This window comes from Leptodactylus fuscus, chromosome 7 (genome assembly GCF_031893055.1).
Source record: "Leptodactylus fuscus isolate aLepFus1 chromosome 7, aLepFus1.hap2, whole genome shotgun sequence".
Taxonomy (NCBI): domain Eukaryota; kingdom Metazoa; phylum Chordata; class Amphibia; order Anura; family Leptodactylidae; genus Leptodactylus; species Leptodactylus fuscus.
In genome coordinates this window covers 105,666,643-105,686,395 of record NC_134271.1, presented here as the reverse complement: position 1 = coordinate 105,686,395, position 19,753 = coordinate 105,666,643, and the positions used below count along the sequence as shown (strand labels likewise).

The 19,753-nt window shown below is 41.4% G+C and overlaps 1 protein-coding gene across 3 annotated transcripts in view; it reads right to left on the bottom strand.

Annotated features, from left to right (window-relative positions):
* Nucleotides 1–228: 228 nt before the first annotated feature.
* KCNH5 (potassium voltage-gated channel subfamily H member 5) overlaps nt 229–19,753 on the bottom strand; it is a 269,995-nt gene continuing 250,470 nt past the window's right edge. For all 3 annotated transcript variants that reach the window (XM_075282744.1, XM_075282745.1, XM_075282746.1), the window contains 2 exons: nt 17,905–18,101; nt 229–1,651 (listed from right to left, as the gene is read on the bottom strand). In XM_075282744.1, coding sequence (XP_075138845.1) covers nt 716–1,651; nt 17,905–18,101 — 1,133 coding nt within the window. In that variant the 3' untranslated portion in view covers nt 229–715. The remainder of the gene's footprint in view (nt 1,652–17,904; nt 18,102–19,753) is intronic.

The window sequence follows — 19,753 nt, the reverse complement described above, 5'->3', positions numbered from 1 at the left end:
GTATCTATGAAATAGGAATAATTGAAATATCCTCAAGAGAAAGTGCCAATAAATGCATACGCTATGCCTTTTATTACTCCTATTAAACCTGAATTAACCTATATATACCACCTGGGCCATACATGTTGCCTGTTTTACACTGTGGATTGTTATTTTACCTATGGTATTACTGGAAAGCTTTGAAGAAAGATGCCCCATGTTACAAGCCTGAGGTCTACAGCTTCTAGCAATATTGGCAGGTTGGACCCTGATATTTCTATATATAGCATTGCCTTTATAATACAAATAATTTGTGTAATGAAGATTATAAATGACTGTAAAGAACGCATGCAGTCAACTGCATATTTTACAAGCAATATCTATATTAAGGATTGTTTCTTTGGCAGGCCAGAATCCAGCTGGACATGCAATATTTACACGTCAAAAATTCATAAAATGATAGGATATTCAAGTTACACACAAGCAATGTTACCTCGAAGCTACACACTCTGGAAATGAAAGAGTTAAATCGGAGCCGAATTAGATGTACTGAGCAGTGCAACCAATCGAGTTCTTAAAGGAACAGTGTCATTTCCAGATCACTCCACTTAGAGGGAACAGTGCACTGAAGACATTAAGATTATATAAGTATGACTGCATATATCCATATATACTCCTACTTTACATCTGCATATATGCACCCATACACCCCATTCACACACATGTACAGTATATGTTATACATGAATTTCATCCTTTTCAGAATCCGGAGTCACCGGCCTAGAAACACTAAAAATATCCTGACATGGTATTTGGAGGGGGCTGGAAGGTGTTTTAGGGGGTGTTGGGGGTTCTTTCTTTTCTGATAATAGTTTTAGGATTTCCGCCACCTGCTGTTCAAGGGCGGTCATGCGACAGCTTAGAGACTGGATGTCGTCCTTGAGCTCATGTTTAACCTCTTGCAGCGTGGTCTGTAAGGCCTGTTCAGGGATAGGGTAAAAAGGGTGCTTTGCATCAGCTTGGATTGGACTATGTTCAAGTGGACTACGCGTTTCCCCTGCTTTGTCTAAACGAAGGTCACTTTTTGTGATACCACTGTCGCAAGAGTCTGTTTTCCTTAAGGGATTTTTAGACACTCCACTTTCTGGGTCAACACATTTGGGGTCATCTGAAAGCAAACCCATGGACTCTGCTTTTGTTACATTATTCCAATCCTCTTTCTTCTCCTCGTGAGCCTGCATATTGTTCTTTAATCTCAGCCAACCCTTTGCATTAGCGTTCTTCATGCGGATGGGACTGGTCACTTTAAGACATTTCGGGTCACTGTTGCCATTTGGCTTTAGTTCTATGACATCCCTGTTGTTCTGTTTCAATGACTCGCTGGTTCTGACATAAGAAAGAGATGTCTGAATGGGTGTTATCTGGGACACCGTTACAACACTGGTGCCAGTAATAACAGCTCCATTGTGCACAGAACGATTCTCCACTTGGATTTGGTTCCTTTCCAGGTCACTGTGCGCCGAGCCTTGGTTTCGTAACTCTTTCTGCTGTTTAAATTTCTGAAAGAGCTTCCGTACTGGGTGGTCTACAGGGATGGTAAGGGTCACCTCATTCTTCTGCCGTTGTCGCTCTTCCTCTTCTTTCTTTACATCACTGATTTTGCGGAACACAATCTGATAGAAGAAAAAGGAAAAAAAAAAATCATTACAAAATAAACTTGGGCTTCTCTGGGAAAAATAAGACATGCTTGGCCAGGAAACCTTATACACAGCAATTTCTTTTTTTATGTATAAATGCATTGCTCCGAGGCAGGAGACTGAAATGTTGTAATAAGTATTTGGATGAAAATACAATCCTATTTTATTATAGTCCTCTCTTTCTCCCTGTACAAGCCCTGAGGAGCATGCCCCCTATTTCAAGACAAAGAGAGAATATATATTTAAAGAGCCAGCAAATAAACATCATTGAGCCCCTACTTATATTATTTTTCACCCAGTTTTTGCTTAAAGGGGTGTTCTATGATATTACATTGATGGTCTGTTCTGAGCTTAGGTTATCATTATGTGAAGTGTGGAAGTCTGATATGATAAGATGAATAAATGAGTATAGTCCCTTTTACTGCTGTATTGAAACAGTGATATACTAGTCCATGTGGCTATATCTGGTACTGCAACTCAGCTAAATTCACATGGCAAAAGAGCTGGCAGTACTAGGTACAGCCATACCCACATGTATATTGGGTACTGCTGGGAAGAACTTCATTCCTATGATTAGTTGGGTCCAAATGACCAGATACTGATCCGTAACTCACTGATATGATATGAGTGAAGTCCTTGTGATGCTCAGTAAGCGCCCTGCTTAGCCTCTAGTCATCTCCCTAGCTTACAGCACTATTCTTTCCTTCAAACCAATAGACACCATAATGAAACACCAATGTAAGAGAATTTCTAGAGGATCGATTTCCCAGTAGCTGCTTGTGAATGCTGGAGGAGGGGCACAACAAGACAGTGAGCCCTAAGCTGACCCCTCCATCCTTGACTACTTGCCTGAACTGTCCTAGGCAGATGACAACTGGGCGGCAAATTCCTTCCCAAATATATGTGCTGACACAGAATGCAGACAAGACAAACAACAACAAAAGGAGGGTCGGCTAGCCAGGAGGTTGGTAACAGTCTAGCAACACAGAATCGGAATCCAGGACGATAGTCAAAGGTAAAGTCAGAAGTCAGGAATAAGAATACAGGTAACAAAACAGCAAGAGTTATAACCAGTACACACAAGGCAAAAATAAGCACCAATGTGAATCTGAGCAAACAAGAAATAGGGAGGAAGAACCCGCCCCCGAATTGAAAAGCAGAGGGAAACCAAGGTGAAGAAGATGGTTGTGGTAGAAAATCAACTATGGAGGTAAGGGAATAGGTCAGTGTTCAGACAATACAAGAAGAACCCAAAGGAAGGAATCACAGCTTGAGGATGGTACCAAAGCCCGGACAGGTGAGGATGCTATAGGTCCATTATATGATGGATCCATCACTGCTGGCACAGTTTCCACCATAACAGAACCCATGATAGTATTGTGAATAGAGTACAGTGATACAGTACATATGTATACTGCTAAATGAATAGATGTAGGAGCATGAAATGCCACCGCACCCTTGTAGCCATTTTAATTAACACCCCCCTCCCCCAAAAAGTTGATACTAACTGAATTGGAGATGAACTTGACAAAACAGTGGGATTTATTTATTTCTCATATATATTTTAGGTGAGAATATTAATTTCATACAGCCTGTCCAATATGGTAAAGCCTGAAGATCTAGCAAATTATGCAATGGGAGAGGGTAAACAAAGGGTTACAGTCTATGATATTATCTGCTCAATTACCAGGAGCATACGCTATCATTACATTATTAAAGTTTTGCTTTGTGCTTCATTATCTCCCTAATGAGCTCAACAAATGACACTGGGATTTGTATGTTAACCATTGAGGGGCAGGAAACTTTTTTGCATCATCTCCCTTGAAATATGTTGTGTTGGGCTATGCTCTCCAAATATATTCTCCAATTGCAACTTCTAACTCAAGACATCTCAGTATTTTCCCTCTGACAAAGTTCATCAAATTATTATTTACAGATTGTAAAATGGCACGTGGGGATGTTTAGGAACGCACTCATCTCTGCAGGATACTGTACATTGAATTGTATAGACATTCTATATATCTAAGGAATAGGATTATGTATAGGAAGCGTGTTCCAGCCTGAATGTCACCCTGAAAACTAAAGACCCTGGTTATACTATTGTGTTATAGTACATGTAATGCCATGGGATGGGGGGTTGTCATCGATGTATTTGGACACAAATCTGTTAACTCTTTCTAAATGAGAATTTACATTTGTAATTGTTCATTAGAGAATTCTTAAGGTGCCTGAAGAATTTACTTTTGGCCCCAAAGTTGAAAACAGTTGACTGCAGTAGGTAGTTTCATTTGTTGGTTGCTCGGTTGTCTGCCTCCGGACCTATAATCGCTAAAGCACAATAAGTTGGTTCCTAGTTATTTTCTTGGCTGATTTCATACACTTGAATATAGGCAGTTTCAGATGGGCATGGATTAGGAGCATGGTTGGAATGTGGTAGTGTGTACACCAGAATTTATTCTCAGGTCCTCCATTTATACAGAACATCACTGTGTAGCATACTTGTTATCATTGTACATCAGAAATATCAATAAGGTCTGATGGGTTATGTTTGAATCATCCCATACGAAATAGATCCTATTGGCATGTGACTAGCTCCAAAGTCACCTCCCAGTTAGGCTGCCTTCTGCAGCAACTTTGGGGCCCACTGTTGTGTTAGTCTAGGCCAGGGGTGCCCAATACGTCGATCGCGATCTACTGGTAGATCGCAAAGGACGTATGGGTCGATTGCGGGATACAGGGATCCCCGCTGTCTGCTTCTTCACAGTGCAGGCTGAGAGTCATCTCCGGACACTGGCAGGCAGGGCTGCAGCAGCCCCAACCTGCCAGTGTCCAGAGATAACTCTCTGCCTGCGCTGTGAAGAAGCAGACAGCGGGGATCCCTGGGCAGCCACAGAACGCCGCTGTCTCCTGCTGTCACGATCCGCCTGGCCCTGCCCACATGCCCAACCCTGCTCACAGACTCACCTGGTCCCGCCACAGGCCCACCCCGGCCCTGCCCACAGCCCCGTCCCTGCCCACAGCCCTGTCCCGGCCCCGCCATAGTAGATCTTTTGCCTTGGGCAGCTAATAAAGTAGCTCACACACTGAAAAAGTGTGAGCACCCCTGGTCTAGGTCCATCAGTGTTTCCTCTGGTACTTTGGTGGGACCCTGAATGAGAAAGGGAAGGAAAGAGAGGGGTAACAAGCAAAATCCTCTTGAACCTACAAGAACAGCTCCTATGTCCTCTTTCTACCTTAAAACATTACAATCCCAATCTGACATACACAATCAAACATTCCTGTTCACAAACATACTTGTACATTCATTTTTTGACAAAACATGTGGTCATTGTCTGGCTGTGATAGAAATTACCACTTGCTAAGAACATACGCTTTTCTTGGACATACATCTAATGTTTATTATGAGCACCTTCTAGAATATTGTCCCGTCACTTTACTGAATCATTTCTTCACAGTCTTGCTAAATTCCCCTGAAGGTGTGAATGAATTAATCTAGTGATCAGATATACAGTACATGCTTCTGCTTTCTATTTAGAGATCGGTACAGCCTGGCAGATAGTGTGTTACTTGAGCAGGTACCAGAAGATCGCTATCCCTTTAATTAATGTCTCTTTCACCAGAATGGCTCAATAAACATGGTATTAAGGCTCATTGAAGCTATGTAGGTAGAAAGCTATGTTATGTAATTTACTGCCAGAGAGGCCTATGTTGTATGCCGCAGTCCCCTGACAATAAAGGATTGTGCTGTAATTGTACTGCATTGTATTGAAGACAACCATGACTTTTCATGTACAAAGAGATTGCTTTAGACTTGAACTGTGGGATGATCACTCAACACCATTACATTTCATACATTCTTGTCTATAATTTTACAATTGTCTATCTATCTATCTATCTATCTATCTATCTATCTATCTATCTATCTATCATATTAGTCTATGTAATCTATCTATCTATCTATCTATCTATCTATCTATCTATCTATCTATCATCTATCTCTCGAAATATGTAATCTATCTATCTATCTATCTATCTATCTATCTATCAATCTAATTCAGTGGTTCTTAACCAGGGTTCGATCAAACGCTAGGCCATATGCACGGTTCATTTTGTGTACCAGTAAAAAAAAACATACCTATGTATTGAATTTGGAAAAAAGTCATATTTGATTTATCACTAAAGAAGGGTTCGGTGAACGTGCATATGAAACTGGTGGGTTTGGTACCTCAAACAAGGGTAAGAACTACTGTTCTAATTAGTCTACGTAATTATCTATCTATCTATCTATCTATCTATCTATCTATCTAATTAGTCTATGGAATTATCTATCTATCTATCTATCTATCTATCTATCTATCTATCTAATTAGTCTATGGAATTATCTATCTATCTATCTATCTATCTATCTATCTATCATCTATCTAATTAGTCTATGGAATTATCTATCTCCTATCTATCTATCTATCTATCTATCTATCTATCTATCTATCTATCTATCTATCTATCTATCTATCTAATCTATCCTCATATTACTGTATCAGTCAGTCAACAATTGATAATTTAAAATAACCGCTCTCCGCATTTTGCTTAGGAGCCAGAATAATAGGAGCTTCATGTTCTTTAGTTAAAACAACAACAAAAGCAGACAATTATTTTGTTGAGGCGCACGCTGCTGACGAACACGTTTTGGCTAATTAAGTAGAACGCTAATGTCCCAGTTTATGAGCGCTACACATATGAATAATTGATAGGCTGATAAATAATGCAACGTAACTGTACCTTGCGACAGCATAATTAATATGACATCAACTTAACGCAATAGTGCAGTTATGTACGTAATGATAAATTCATTGATTTTATTTAAGTCAGTAAATTGCCTGCATTTAATATTTATTACCCGGGTCTACAGGTCTTTATATTAGAAAGTATTTTTTGTTGTGCATCTTTAATTTATGCAGTATAATTTTACTACAGGTAATTGTATTTTATGACCTTGCAAATAGATTTTGTGGCAATTCTGTATATGATTATTACAGTTTGTCTTTCTAAAATATTCATATTTGTTCATAGTTTTAGATATAGTAATATCATATTTATATCTATAATTTGCATGTAGAAATGATAAATTATTCCAGTATTCACACTATAATACATTGTGTATTTGCAATGCAGTGTTATGAGTCCCATTGGAGCAGCTTTTCCTGAGTTTGGACAGTCCATTTTCTTTTAAATGAGGCATGTAGGCAATCCATACAACTACTTTGGGGCCCTTGGAGGGAGAGGACCCAATGCTTAGCTGCATTAATTCCTAGGGACGGGGCTCCCCCAAGTGGTGTCTTTAGTTGATGACCTAGCCTAGGGATAAGTCATCACTTAAAAAGTCGTAACTGATATTTGTTTCAGAAGCCAAAACTCCTTCTGGATGGAAACACGGATTTCTGAAGGTTTGGATGTAGCAGATGTGTGAACTGTTTTCCCATCTCAAGGATTCTATCTATACTGCTAGCTTATGTAAATTTGAGTGTTTTCCTAAATGCTTTGCTTTAGAAGTGCGGCTTCATTTGCCTGGTATGTGAAAGTATTCATCCTATTGTTTACACAGCATTGTCAAGGCCCCTCGCTTATTATCTGATATCAAGGTGGACATGTGACTGCTGAGTGCTCTGGATTATGCTTTTCATCAGAGCTGCAAATATCTACAGCCCCTGGTCAGGACAATTAGGTCAGCTAATTGCAGTTTGCTGATAAATGTTTAGACAGTGCTGGATATCTCTCTATGTAAACACAAAGATAACATTGAATTTACTGGAGTCCTTTTTCTGGCAGCATGTAAGTGTTTTCTCCAAGCCTATTTAAAGTAATATACGTTTAAGGTGCATATTGTTTGATCTGCATCTACATTAGATATTTAGCAATCATAATAAATCTTTCATGTTAAATACAAAGTCTATATATAGTGAGGTACTTCATAGTGTCCTGTCCATCAAATAGTCAAAGCCCCAAGGAGGGAGTCTGGGGGTTTAGCTGTCCCAGATCTTTTACATTACTACTGGGCAACCCATCTGCACTGTATTCCGTTCTGGGCTTCTTCCCAGGTGCATACTAGGTGGATGGAGATAGAAAAGCTTTGGTTGGCCCCTATGCATCCCAATGCTTATCTGTGGGTGGGTTCTCCCCCCACTTGTTCGGCCCCATTCGTTTTACTCGATCTATCCGGTCTACGTATAATGCTAAGTTTTCCCTGATATCCCCGCGCTCGTCTATGGTGTCTGTTTTATATAACCCTGATAGTTTGTCGCCCGCTATGGTCAGAGTGTGATAGGCGGCAGGCCTATACCAGATTGCCAATCTAATTGACCCTACGACGTTGGAGTTTAGGCCCTTTGATTACTTTGTAGCTAATCTAGGCCTCCCTCAGACAGAATGGCTTCATTATTTCCAGGTAGTTCATTTTGTTCACTCCCTCTATGGCTCTGTTAGAGTCTCTCCCCCTACGTCATTTGAAAAGATCTGTCAGGCTGGTACATCTACAAGGGGCCTTATATCCTCTGTATTCCAAATCCTTGCCTCTAAGACTATTGGTTCTCCTATTCAACATCGATATATGATCAAATGGGACGAGGCATTGGGGATCTCCATCTCCCAGGGACAGTGGCGGATTTTTTGGTCTCGAGCCCAGAAATCGTCTCAGTGTATAACCTTCAGTGAAACACAATTTAAAATCTTAATGCACTGGTATCATACTCTGTCTCTTCTTCACACCCTTAACCCTGCGCATCCTGCTGAGTGTTGGCGCTGCAATCTTGCGGTAGGTTCTTTATTTCACATTTTTTGGTCTTGTCCTCTTGTCTTGGGTTTCTGGGAGGAGGTGAAAGCTTTGACAGATGTCCTCTTCACACAGGGGGTTCCTTTAGATCCCCTTTTATATTTACTGAACCTCCCTCCTAGACATCTGGGTAGCAACACTTCAAGACTTTTTCTCCATCTATGCACAGCCGCAAAAACTCATAGCTAAACACTGGAGGAGCGTTAACCCTCCATCCGGCGCTGAGCCTCTAGCTCATATTAAGGATACACGTAGTCTTGAATTTTCACTGCTAGTCTTAATAACACATTGGATGTTTTCCATTTTGTTTGGTCCCCTTGGGACACCCACTGTGCGCTAGGTGGCCTTTAATCTTGGAACCTCCCTTCCCTACCCCCACCCTCCTTCCTATTCTGTTTTTGTAAGTTTGTTGTTACCCCTTATTTTGTTTTTCTTTTAAGTTGTATGCCTATTTTGCAGTTGAGATTATGCAGTATTGCTTCTTTTTGCTATTTTGGGTATTTGTTTTGCCTTGTCTCCTTTTCTGCGTATTGTTAAATGTTTTTGAAAAATTTCAATAAAAATTACAGTTAAAAAAAAAAAAAGAAAGAAAGAAAGCTCAGTTAGATGTATTTTAACCTCTCCCCCACATGCTGAACCACCGCTTAAACTTTTGTGCCTGGCACATATACCTTTAGTTTTCTCTCACTTCTTTTAAAACCTCCTTGATAATCTAAACCATTCTGATTTGCTTTAAAAACTGCTAGTTAGTAACATTTCATGCAATTCACGCCTGTAATGGAATATTGTTATCGCTTAACTACCTATATTGTTTAACTAAAACTTATGACAAAGTAGGTCATGTCCCGAAACAGCTCTACTCCACCCACAAATACAATAATTTGACCCATTTTCAATTTAAAATCCACCCACGGCAACTGGAAATGTACAGCGTAATTCAGCTTCTTGGCAGGTATGAGTCATGCTGGTATATTTTTTTATATAGGAAGAAAATTATTGTGATTCTGAACATAAACTGTAGTTAGATTAGTTTTGTAAGCTTTACCCTCAAATATAGGAAAGGTTTTACGTGTTATTACTTACTTAATGATTAGATGAGATGAAGCTACATGGCATATAATGATAAGTTGGGTAGTTAATGGTTTACGACAACTGATGTCACTCTTTAGACAATTTATAAAGTAATGACAGTAAACAGTGTATAGAGTTCTCCAATGGATGCAATGTGGAGGACACTTTGAATGGTTTCCCGAGCATATCTAGCATAAATATCAGTGCAGAGCTGGAGAAAGAGTATTGTGCAGCTGCATAATGCCACACAGTTCTCTCTGGGCAGGTAGAACATTCTCTGTAGATTAATATTCCAAGTGGCTACTGGAGCTTACAATGGAGTGTAATATTTTCTATTCTACTTTAAGTTTTTGCTAGGAGTCCTGTCATTGGGTTCTCCATTTGAATAGAAAACTTAGGCAGATTTATAACTTGCCATCTCTTAACACTGACCCCGCTACATCTAATAGTTACTTTACTAATCCAAGAAGAATTGGGACTGTAAAGTTGTGATACTGTGTAACATGTAAAGAAAACAAGAATACACATATTAGAAAATCTCATGCAATCATATATTACTCAGAACAGAACACACATAGGAAGTAGAAAGATATTTTTCACATAAAAAATAACTCATTTAGATTGAAGGCAGCAAAACAGTTCTCTTCCCAAAGTCCAGCACTTGGTCTCTTCACTACCTAGACATTTACAGACTATGGTAAAAAGAAGAGGCGATGATACACAATGATAGACATGGCCCCATCCTACCTTTTTTGAGATATGTTTCTGCCATCAATTTCTATAGGAGTTAAATATTTCAAATGAAATGGAAAACATCTGATGTATTCTCTATGTTCTACTGTGAATAAATTATGGTTATATGAGATTTATAAATCATTGCCTCCTTATTTTCTGTACATTTCATACAGTGTCTCAACTGGAATTGGGGTTCTATGTTCCATTGCAGTGGACATAGGTTACTCAAAAGTAGAGTCTGAATCTATTTTCATGATATATAATAAACAAATTATATATATATAAAGTTTTTATATCTTGGGGTATTATATTTGTATTAAGCTAAGTGAACTCAGCCAAGTATTTTAGCCCCTATCTGCAATACTAGGCACAGCAGTGCCTTACTGTGATAAAACATTGACACACTGTTGTGACTGATTCTATGAAAATAAAAGATGAAGCAGAGCTCAAGTTGTCTGGAGAGCGGCTTTCTCTGCAGGAAGGAAAATCTGGAAGCTGCAGTGTTTCTATAATTGTGCTTTATGGCGAATGTTTCTGACAATCTCATAAGATTTCTGCCAAAGCTGACAGATGTTTCAACAAAAAGCTTTGGCAGCTATATAGTCTTCCTACTGGTGGGTTTCGATGGCGGCCTTTGACTCTCAGACTACTTGCTAACCATTTATGTTCTGACGGTTTATCATGTTATACTGCAGGTGAGGCTACTAACTTGTGTCTTGTGTTTGGACTGGGAATCTAAGAACAAATATTTCTACTTCCTGAAAAGGGTTGGTTCTTGTTCCTAAGATATTGAACTCGGGATTTCATTGTAAGGTGCAATGCTATCTCTTCATTTCTTACCAGACATAAGGCCATACATTGTACTACATCTGTGCTTGATATTGCAGCTCGGAGTGATCATGTGACCAATAAACGCTGGGGGAGGGATTCCGGACCTACACAAAGCTAATATTAATTACCTATCTTAAGAATATATCAATATTTAGTCACTGTAGGGGCAAATTTAAATGGTCTTTTACAAGGGCCAATAATTGGCCAAGTGAGTATTTATATGGACTCGAGATGAGTGACTACTTCATTTTGAGTTGGATTTATTATGAATTTAAAAAATGAAAAAACTTTCTATGAGTCGCCATATTCTGACACCCATAACTATATTTCTGTGTATTGAGCTGTATATGGTGTCTTTTTAAACAATCCAAGTTACACTTTTTATTGATACTATTTTAGGGATTAATTTACATTTGTATTGTTTTTTTGTTCAATGATTTTTGGAGGCAATGAGGCGACACAATGGTGGTTTAGCCATTTTGGTTTTTTTTTCTACTGCTAGAGCATTCACAGCCTGGGGAAAAAATATTTTTATACTGTGTTTTGGGATGCAGGGATATTTAATGTTTCTATATGTGTTTGTTTTTCCTTCCTCTACTGGACTTGAACCCTAGAGGGTCTTAGCAGGGGCTTATTAATTGGTGATTTGCAACTATTTAACCTGCTTGCCACTAAAATTGTTGCAAGTGTCATTTTTGCGTTGGCCTTGCCACTTGTCAGAAGGTAGGCATGGCCACAGACTGTTCCATATTCTATATATTTAGGTATATCATTTAGTGTAAAGGGAATATATACAACATAAGGGCAGTAAAGTGAATCTTTGCCTTAGGTGAACAAAAGCCTATCTATGACTTTACTGAAAACTCTATATAAGTGAAAATGTAGGACTTGTCCTGTAATAGTGAACTTAATGAATGCTCCAGACTGGAAACAAAATCAATTACAGTTTCAGGGCAGGCCAGCTCTGCGAAAATGTCACTTTCTTTGTCCACTCTTGGAAGCTGATTTATTTGATACAGATTCCTCCAAAGAACTAAAATAGGAGCTTCTGCCTCGTACAGCAAAACACCTAATGGCCATCACATAGCTGCAGTGGATGTTATAGGAAATGTGAGTTTCTAGCACTAGCACAGTAAAAATCCTCATCATATCATAGTATCATATTTATGGATTTAAATAGATTTTAGCTGGAAAAGCCAATAATCTGCGTTTTATCTGCAGGTTTTGGTGCATTATGATCACTACTATATTTCTAGAATGAGAAATGGCAGATGTATATTAGATTATTAATATTAATATTAGATATTAAAGAGGACCTTTCACCACTTTTGGGCACATGCAGTGTTATATACTGCTGGAAAGCTGACAGTGCGCTGAATTCAGCGCACTGTCGGCTTTCCCGATCTGTGCCTGGTGTAAAGAGCTTTCGGTGCCGGTACCGTAGTGCTCTATGGTCAGAAGGGCATTTCTGACCATTAGCCAGAGACGTCCTTCTGCCTTGCGGCGCCTATCGCGCTGTGCTGTGGAGCCGGGAGGAACGCCCCCTCCCTCTGCTCACACAGCTCGTCCATAGACGAGTATTATCAGGAGCGGGAGGGGGGAGTTCCTCCCCGCTCCACAGCACAGCGTGATTGGCGCCGCGAGGCAGAAGGACGTTCCTGGCTAACTGTCAGAAACGCCCTTCTGACCATAGAGCACTACGGTACCGGCACCGTAAGCTCTGTACACCGGGCACAGATCGGGAAAGCCGACAGTGCGCTGAATTCAGCGCACTGTCAGCTTTCCAGCAGTATATAACACTGCATGTGCCCAAAAGTGGTGAAAGGTCCTCTTTAAATGGATGTTTTGCACCTCATTATGTGAATAATACTTTAAACTATAGTTTTGACCATAACAGACCAAAGAGAAGGGATGTGGTCCATGAATAAAGGTCAGGAATTGTGGAAAAACTGAGATTTAGTGAATGTGGTTAGGTTGTATGTAAACTAATGACTTCAACTGTAAGTGTCTCCATTTTAGTCTGTTATCCTGCAATGTTGATCCAGAGGGAGGCAAAAGCCCATGAGGTAGACGTCGTCATTTTCATCATCTTATATTAAAAAAATCTTTCCACACTTTAAATATGGTGAATCAGATCATTCCCAGGATCAATATTATTTCACTCAAGAAAGTCATCCAGCCCCTACTGAATAAACATGATAACTTTCTCTAGCAAAAAGTTCTATAGTCTCACTGCTCTGACAGTAAAGAACCCCCTTCTGTGGGGGGTAGAAACATTTGTTTCCCTACACACAGAGGATGCCCCTTTGCTACAGGTCCTGGGTATAAATGTAAAGTTTTGGGGAACTCTTCACATCTACATAATAGATCAGAACAGAACAGAATCCTCACCTTCCTCACACAACACGGGGTCCTCGGCAAGAGTCAAGCAGGGTTCATGCCAAACCACTGCACCACAGACCATATCTACACCCTGCACAGTCTCATCAAGACCCACGTCCACAACACCAGAAGAGGCAAGATATTCGCCTGCTTCGTAGATTTTAAGAAGGCGTTTGACTCAGTATGGCACCCAGGCCTGCTCCTAAAACTCCTAGAGAGTGGAATAGGAGGAAGAAGCTATGACGTCATCAAGAGCTCCTACACCAGAAACCAGTGCAGTATGAAGGCGAAAGGGAAAAGGACAGCATACTTCCAACAGGCCCGAGGGCCAGACAAGGCTGTAGCCTGAGCCCAACGCTCTTCAACATCTACATCAATGAACTGGCTACAGCCCTAGAGGCCTCACCAACCCCAGGCCTCACCCTGAACAACCGTAAGGTGAAGTTCCTACTATACGCCGATGACCTCCTACTCCTGTCCCCACCGAGAAAGACCTCCAAGAAAGCCTGTCAGTGCTGGAAAAATTCAGCACAACATGGGCCCTACGCATCAACCACAAGAAGACCAAAGTCATGGTATTTCAGAAGAAGGGCCACAATAAAGCCCCCACCCTACAATTGACACTGAACGGCTCCACACTGGAGAAAACCAACAGCTACACCTACCTGGGGCTGGAGCTCAACCAATCAGGAAGCTTCAAAACAGCAATAGAAACCCTGAAAGGAAAAGCCTGCAGAACCTTCTACGCCATCAGAAGACAACTGTACCACCTCAAACCACCGGTGAGGGTCTGGCTGAAGATATTTGACGCAGTCATCGCTCCGATCCTTCTCTATGGCAGTGAGGTTTGGGGCCCAGTCGCATACCCAGACCAACCAAAGTGGGATTCCAGCCCAACAGAGACCTTCCACCTGGAGTTCTGCAAGTACCTCCTTCATGTCCATCGCAGCACCTCCAACATGGGATGCCGGGCAGAGCTAGGCAGACTCCCCCTATGGCTCACCATGCAGAAGAGGGTGCTATCATTCTGGACACACATACAGGGCAGCAGCCCTGGCTCTTACCACCACCAAGCCTGGCTGAGCCACAGAGCTCTGAGAAAACTTGATAACCCTCAACCAAGCATCAGCCATCTGCCAAGCCAAAACCCCCAACATGCCCTGAACAAAGCTCAACTAAAAAGAGTCATTGAGAGAGACAAAGAGCAGTACATCGAGGAATGGAGAAGCGAAATAAATAACTCCAAGAAACTCACTGTGTACCAGTCACTGCAAAGGGACTACACCATGGCCACTTACCTGGAGAGAATACCCCACCCCAAACACAGACATACCCTGAGCCGGTACAGACTGAGCGCCCACAACCTGGAGATGGAGACGGGGCGACACAGGCAGACGTACAAGCCACGGGAGAACAGACTGTGCCAGCACTGTGACCAGGGGGCCCTAGAAGATGAGGCCCATTTCCTGCTACACTGCACCAAATACTCAGCTGTGAGGGCCGTCTACTTCCCAAGACTCTCTGCCCACATCCCAAACTTCCCATCTGCAGATGAGAAGAGGAAACTCTACATCCTACTGCGTGAGGAGGAGACCACTGTGGAAATCGCTGCCCAATACGTGTACAGATGTCACCAAACAAGAGGAAGATGAGACCCCATGGACTGTTATACCCCAAATCACCCCCCCCATACAGCGGTCACCAACTAAGAGGAAGATGAGACCCCACGGACTGTTATATCCGCAACCCCCACCCAACCCTAACTCTTCCCCCCACACACTTTACTAGCTTTGGCAATGCCAAATATCTATTCAGACGTGCCAATAAAGCTTGTTTGCTTTGATTTGATCAACAGCCCATTGATTTCAATGTGACCAGGTAATACTTTGATTATCCTGCAGGGCGCTGCAGGGTCATGGAGCACTAGGACAGCCTGTGATCTGATTATAATCTGGGAACCATGATCATAGGACTTTTAAGATATCCATGACCAGCTGGTATATCTGATAACTGTCTATCATACTGTTTGTCTAGAAGTAAAATAATAGACGGAATGACTCTTGCGCTCCAATGGATGGATTTTTTTTTCACAACTTCAACGCAATCATTTCTATCTAGCAACTGAGAATTAATTAAACCCACTTCCCACTGCCTCCTACCCTCCAAGCAAATGTAATGATCTTATTCCCAAGCCAAAGAAAATGCTGGTTTTAAGATTTTAATCAGTTTCAAACACAGTGAAATGAGAAAGAGTGAAAGATTGATGTACTGCATATAGTCAGAGTTTTCGGCTTTAAACTAAAACTGTTGTACTGCCTTGGGATTTCTGTTAAATGAAATTGACGTCTTGCATCGCTAAGTTCAGACAGAATTCCAACCTACAAAAGCCTAAAGCGCTAAAAGCAAATATATGTAGGAAAAAAGTAATAGATATATTCAGATTAACGTTTGTAATCTTTATGCAGCAAAGGGTCATTGACAGGGACGTAGCTATAAAAGGTACAGAGAAGCCCTGTAGCAGGATTGCTATGGGGCCTGTTACCAAAGAGGGCCTGGTGGGCTCCTGGCTGCTTTTTTTTTTAATAGACCTTTACCTCTTGGATTCCACTAATAGATAACACCCCTTATTTACTTACCAATTCCCACTCCTGACAACAGCTGCCTACTAGACGCTGAAGGGGAAGCAGAGGTAGCCATAGACAAGAGTGGGGATAAGTAGGTCCGCAGTACTTGGAGACATTATAATGTGGGAGCATCTGGAGGGGTACATTAAACTGTGAGGGTAACTTGAAGAGGTGGGGGTAGCTGTTCATACTGTGGGGGTAGCTGTAGGGGGACGCTATAATGTGGGAGCATACCATGACTGTTATATTGTGTAGGGACACAAAGGCAAATAGATAGGAATGGGCAGTTCCAAAGTGGAAGTGAGAGAGACTAAATTTGCTGCAGCACTCATAGCGTCCTTTGAAAGTTTGAGGTATGGATATTAGTGCTGCTGTGTCTTGGAAAACAGATATGGGTACAGGTACTAGACATGGGTGATAGCATCAGCAATAGCAGATTTTGACTCTACTTCCATGACTACCATGCATATGTTAAAAAACGATGGGGTGCTACTTTTAAGTGAAACTTTCTCCACTAAACCCACATCATGGTCAGGCTACGAAGTAACATTTTTATCTTTCCTTTTAGCTTTTATATTAGAAATCACCTCTAACAATTACTTAAGAAGGCTGTATGTAAATTAGTTAAGAAGAGTTAGGCTGCATTCACACTGAGTAACGCTGGCGTTTTTTGTGCTTATTTTTGCACATAGCGCCGCGTTAACGCCGCGTAGCGCCGCGTTAACGCCGCATATATGCCGCGTTAACGCCGGTCAACGCCACCGCAAAATAGCGCGGCGTTAACGCGGCGTATACGTGGCGTTAACGCGGCGCTACGCGGCGTTAACGCGGCGCTATGTGCAAAAATAAGCACAAAAAACGCCAGCGTTACTCAGTGTGAATGCAGCCTTAGATGAGTATGTTTCCTTAGGGGATGAGTCGCACTGAGAGGCGGCAGGGAGCGATCACTTCACATGCTGATATATTGACTTGTGGTTCTAGTGCTAAGGAAGTCGAGCTATCATCAGTTAAAGACATTGTTCAGATTGTCAGCTGCAGCTGCAGTTCCCTTTTCTAATTGTGTCTTTAATTGCCTGTATTTTCGTTTCTGTAGCCCATAGTAGCGAGACCCTGGTACAAGCTTAAAGCTCAGTTTTTCTGCTGTAAGATAGAGGATTATACTTTGTCAGAGCCTTATAAAGGGGTTATTATACTGTGTGAGGACCAGTAAAGGGCACACTATATTATGTGGTGGTCAGGAAAGGGGGCATCATACAGTGCGGAGATAGTAAAGGGAGCATTATACAGAGTGGGGACTTGTAAAAGGGGTATTAGACTGTATTGGTATCAGCCATTATACTAAGGGGTCATTCTACTGTGTGTGGGTGCTAAAATGGCATTATACTGTATGGGGACCACTAAAGGAGTATCATACTGTGTGGTGACCACTAAAGGACCATTGTACTTTGCAGGGGCATTATGGAGGCTTTAGCCTTTATGGAGCAGTTAAATATGGATGGTTGCAGCACATAGTGTAACAAGCTGTAGTATTTTGTCCAGATTTGTTAACCTGTAAATAGGTCACACTACCTATAAACAGGGGGCATGGCATGTACTGTATGGCATTGCTGGCATATACTAAATTTCTTCACTGATCCTTTCCTTCCTGAAAATTGTAATCTGTCTTATTGAAAATCATGCCCTCCATCCCTAAAAACTATTTGCAAATGTTGGCAATTATGTACACATAATAGGGATTTGAACATGAGATATGACCTTACCCGTTTCCTCAGATTACAGGTCAATGTGAGATTCCTGGAGAAAGAGTTAGCAAAGGCCGTGTAGAAGTCCAGGACTTTCAGCAAAGCTTCTCTCTTGATGATGTGTAGATCACAGTAGGTTAGTGCTCGTACATTAGCGCAAGCGTGAGCCAGAGTCGTCTCTTTCCAGAACACATCTCCAAAAACGTCCCCCTTTCCTGTAAAGACATGAAGACAAATTTAAAGGAACCTGCATTCAGTTTGGGTTTTCCATCCTCAAACCTGCTTAAAGAATGCAGGTTCACTCAGCATTTTTCTGCATTTTTTTGGGGCAGAAACCCTCCATTATAGTCTATGGGGTCCACGGGTAACTGTTTTTTAAGTAAGTTAGGTTTCCGTTCTTTGGGTTCCCTTCCCTTATCATTTCTACTTTCTACACAGTTGCAGGATTTCAGACTTATTGGTAGGGGTCAGTGGTCCTGAGTTATGTGGCCAATAGAGATTCTGTTCACTGGTGTTAGGGTCCTGTGATTCTGGCCCCTCTGCACGCAGAAGGCATATACTCTGTGACCCCCCCCCCCCCCTTGAAGTCCAGCAGAGATAACAGCTCTGCCTGACCGCTGCTTTTAGAAACTTCCGGTGTTTCACTTCAAGATGTGGTCTCCAGAGGGTTTTTCTGAGGTGGAGGGGAAAGGAATCTTCAAGGTGAAAAATAAATGCTCTTGGGTAAGAAATTATTTATATCTCTTTTTCTTAAAGGGGTTGTCCACTTTCAGACCAATATTGAGAGACAAATGTTATGGTTTGTATGATAAAAAGTTGTACAATTTTCCAATATACTTTCTGGATCAATTCCTCACAGATTTCTAGATCTCTGCTTGCTGTGATTCATTCTGTTACTTCTAGTGGATAAAACTCTGACCATGGTCATGTGATTTACGGTCCATGGTCATGTGATGAGTACACAGGTGTGGCTCGTTATAGCCACAGCACAATAATCAGACATCTGCCTGGTAATGACCTGTGATCATCACATGACCATGGACCATAAATCACATGACCATGGTGTGAGAGAGTGAAGGGTGTGGTCTGGGAAGACAGGTATGTCAGCAGCCAGGCAGCTAAAGGGTGTTTGGTAAAGACCCACACCAGGGAGGTCAGCTGACTAATCAGGCCCTAATAACAGTTTGAGTGTGAAGACTAGCAGGGGGGCACCACACATACAGAGTGGAACTGTCCAGACCGGACCTCCAAAGCAGGTACTGTGCCACCTGTTGTTGTTGCCAAGGTGGAAGACTGGTAGCCAGTCTCCTGTATAGTCAGAGAAAAGTTTCCTTACGTTTAAGTTAGTTTTCTCAGCCGAGAAGGATTTTGATTGTTTATCCTGTGGCTTTGCAATGACTTTGTATGCGTTACATGTGAATAAAGCCTGAACTTGTGTGCAATCCAGTCTGTGCCCCTGTTTCCTGCACTGCTATAAGCATCTACCTGAGCGATTCCCCACAATGGTCAGAGTTTTATCCACTAGAAGTAACAAAATGAATGACAGCAAGCAGAGATCTAGAAAACTGTGAGGAATTGATACAGAAAGTATATTGGACAATTGTATATCTTTTTATTGTATAAACAATAACATTTGTTTCTCAATATTGGTCTGAAAGTGGACAACTCCTTTAAGGCTGGGACCCCACACGGCTTAAATGCCATGGAAAAAATGTAGCGTTTTACAGTCACAACAAAGTGAATGATATTCTTGCGAATCCCATCTCCACTTTGCGGTAAAATCTGTGCAGCGGACAAGCTGTGATTTCCAAAACCGTTGCGGTATGTAAATTACACCTACGAAAATGCCGTCCGTTTCCCTATAGAT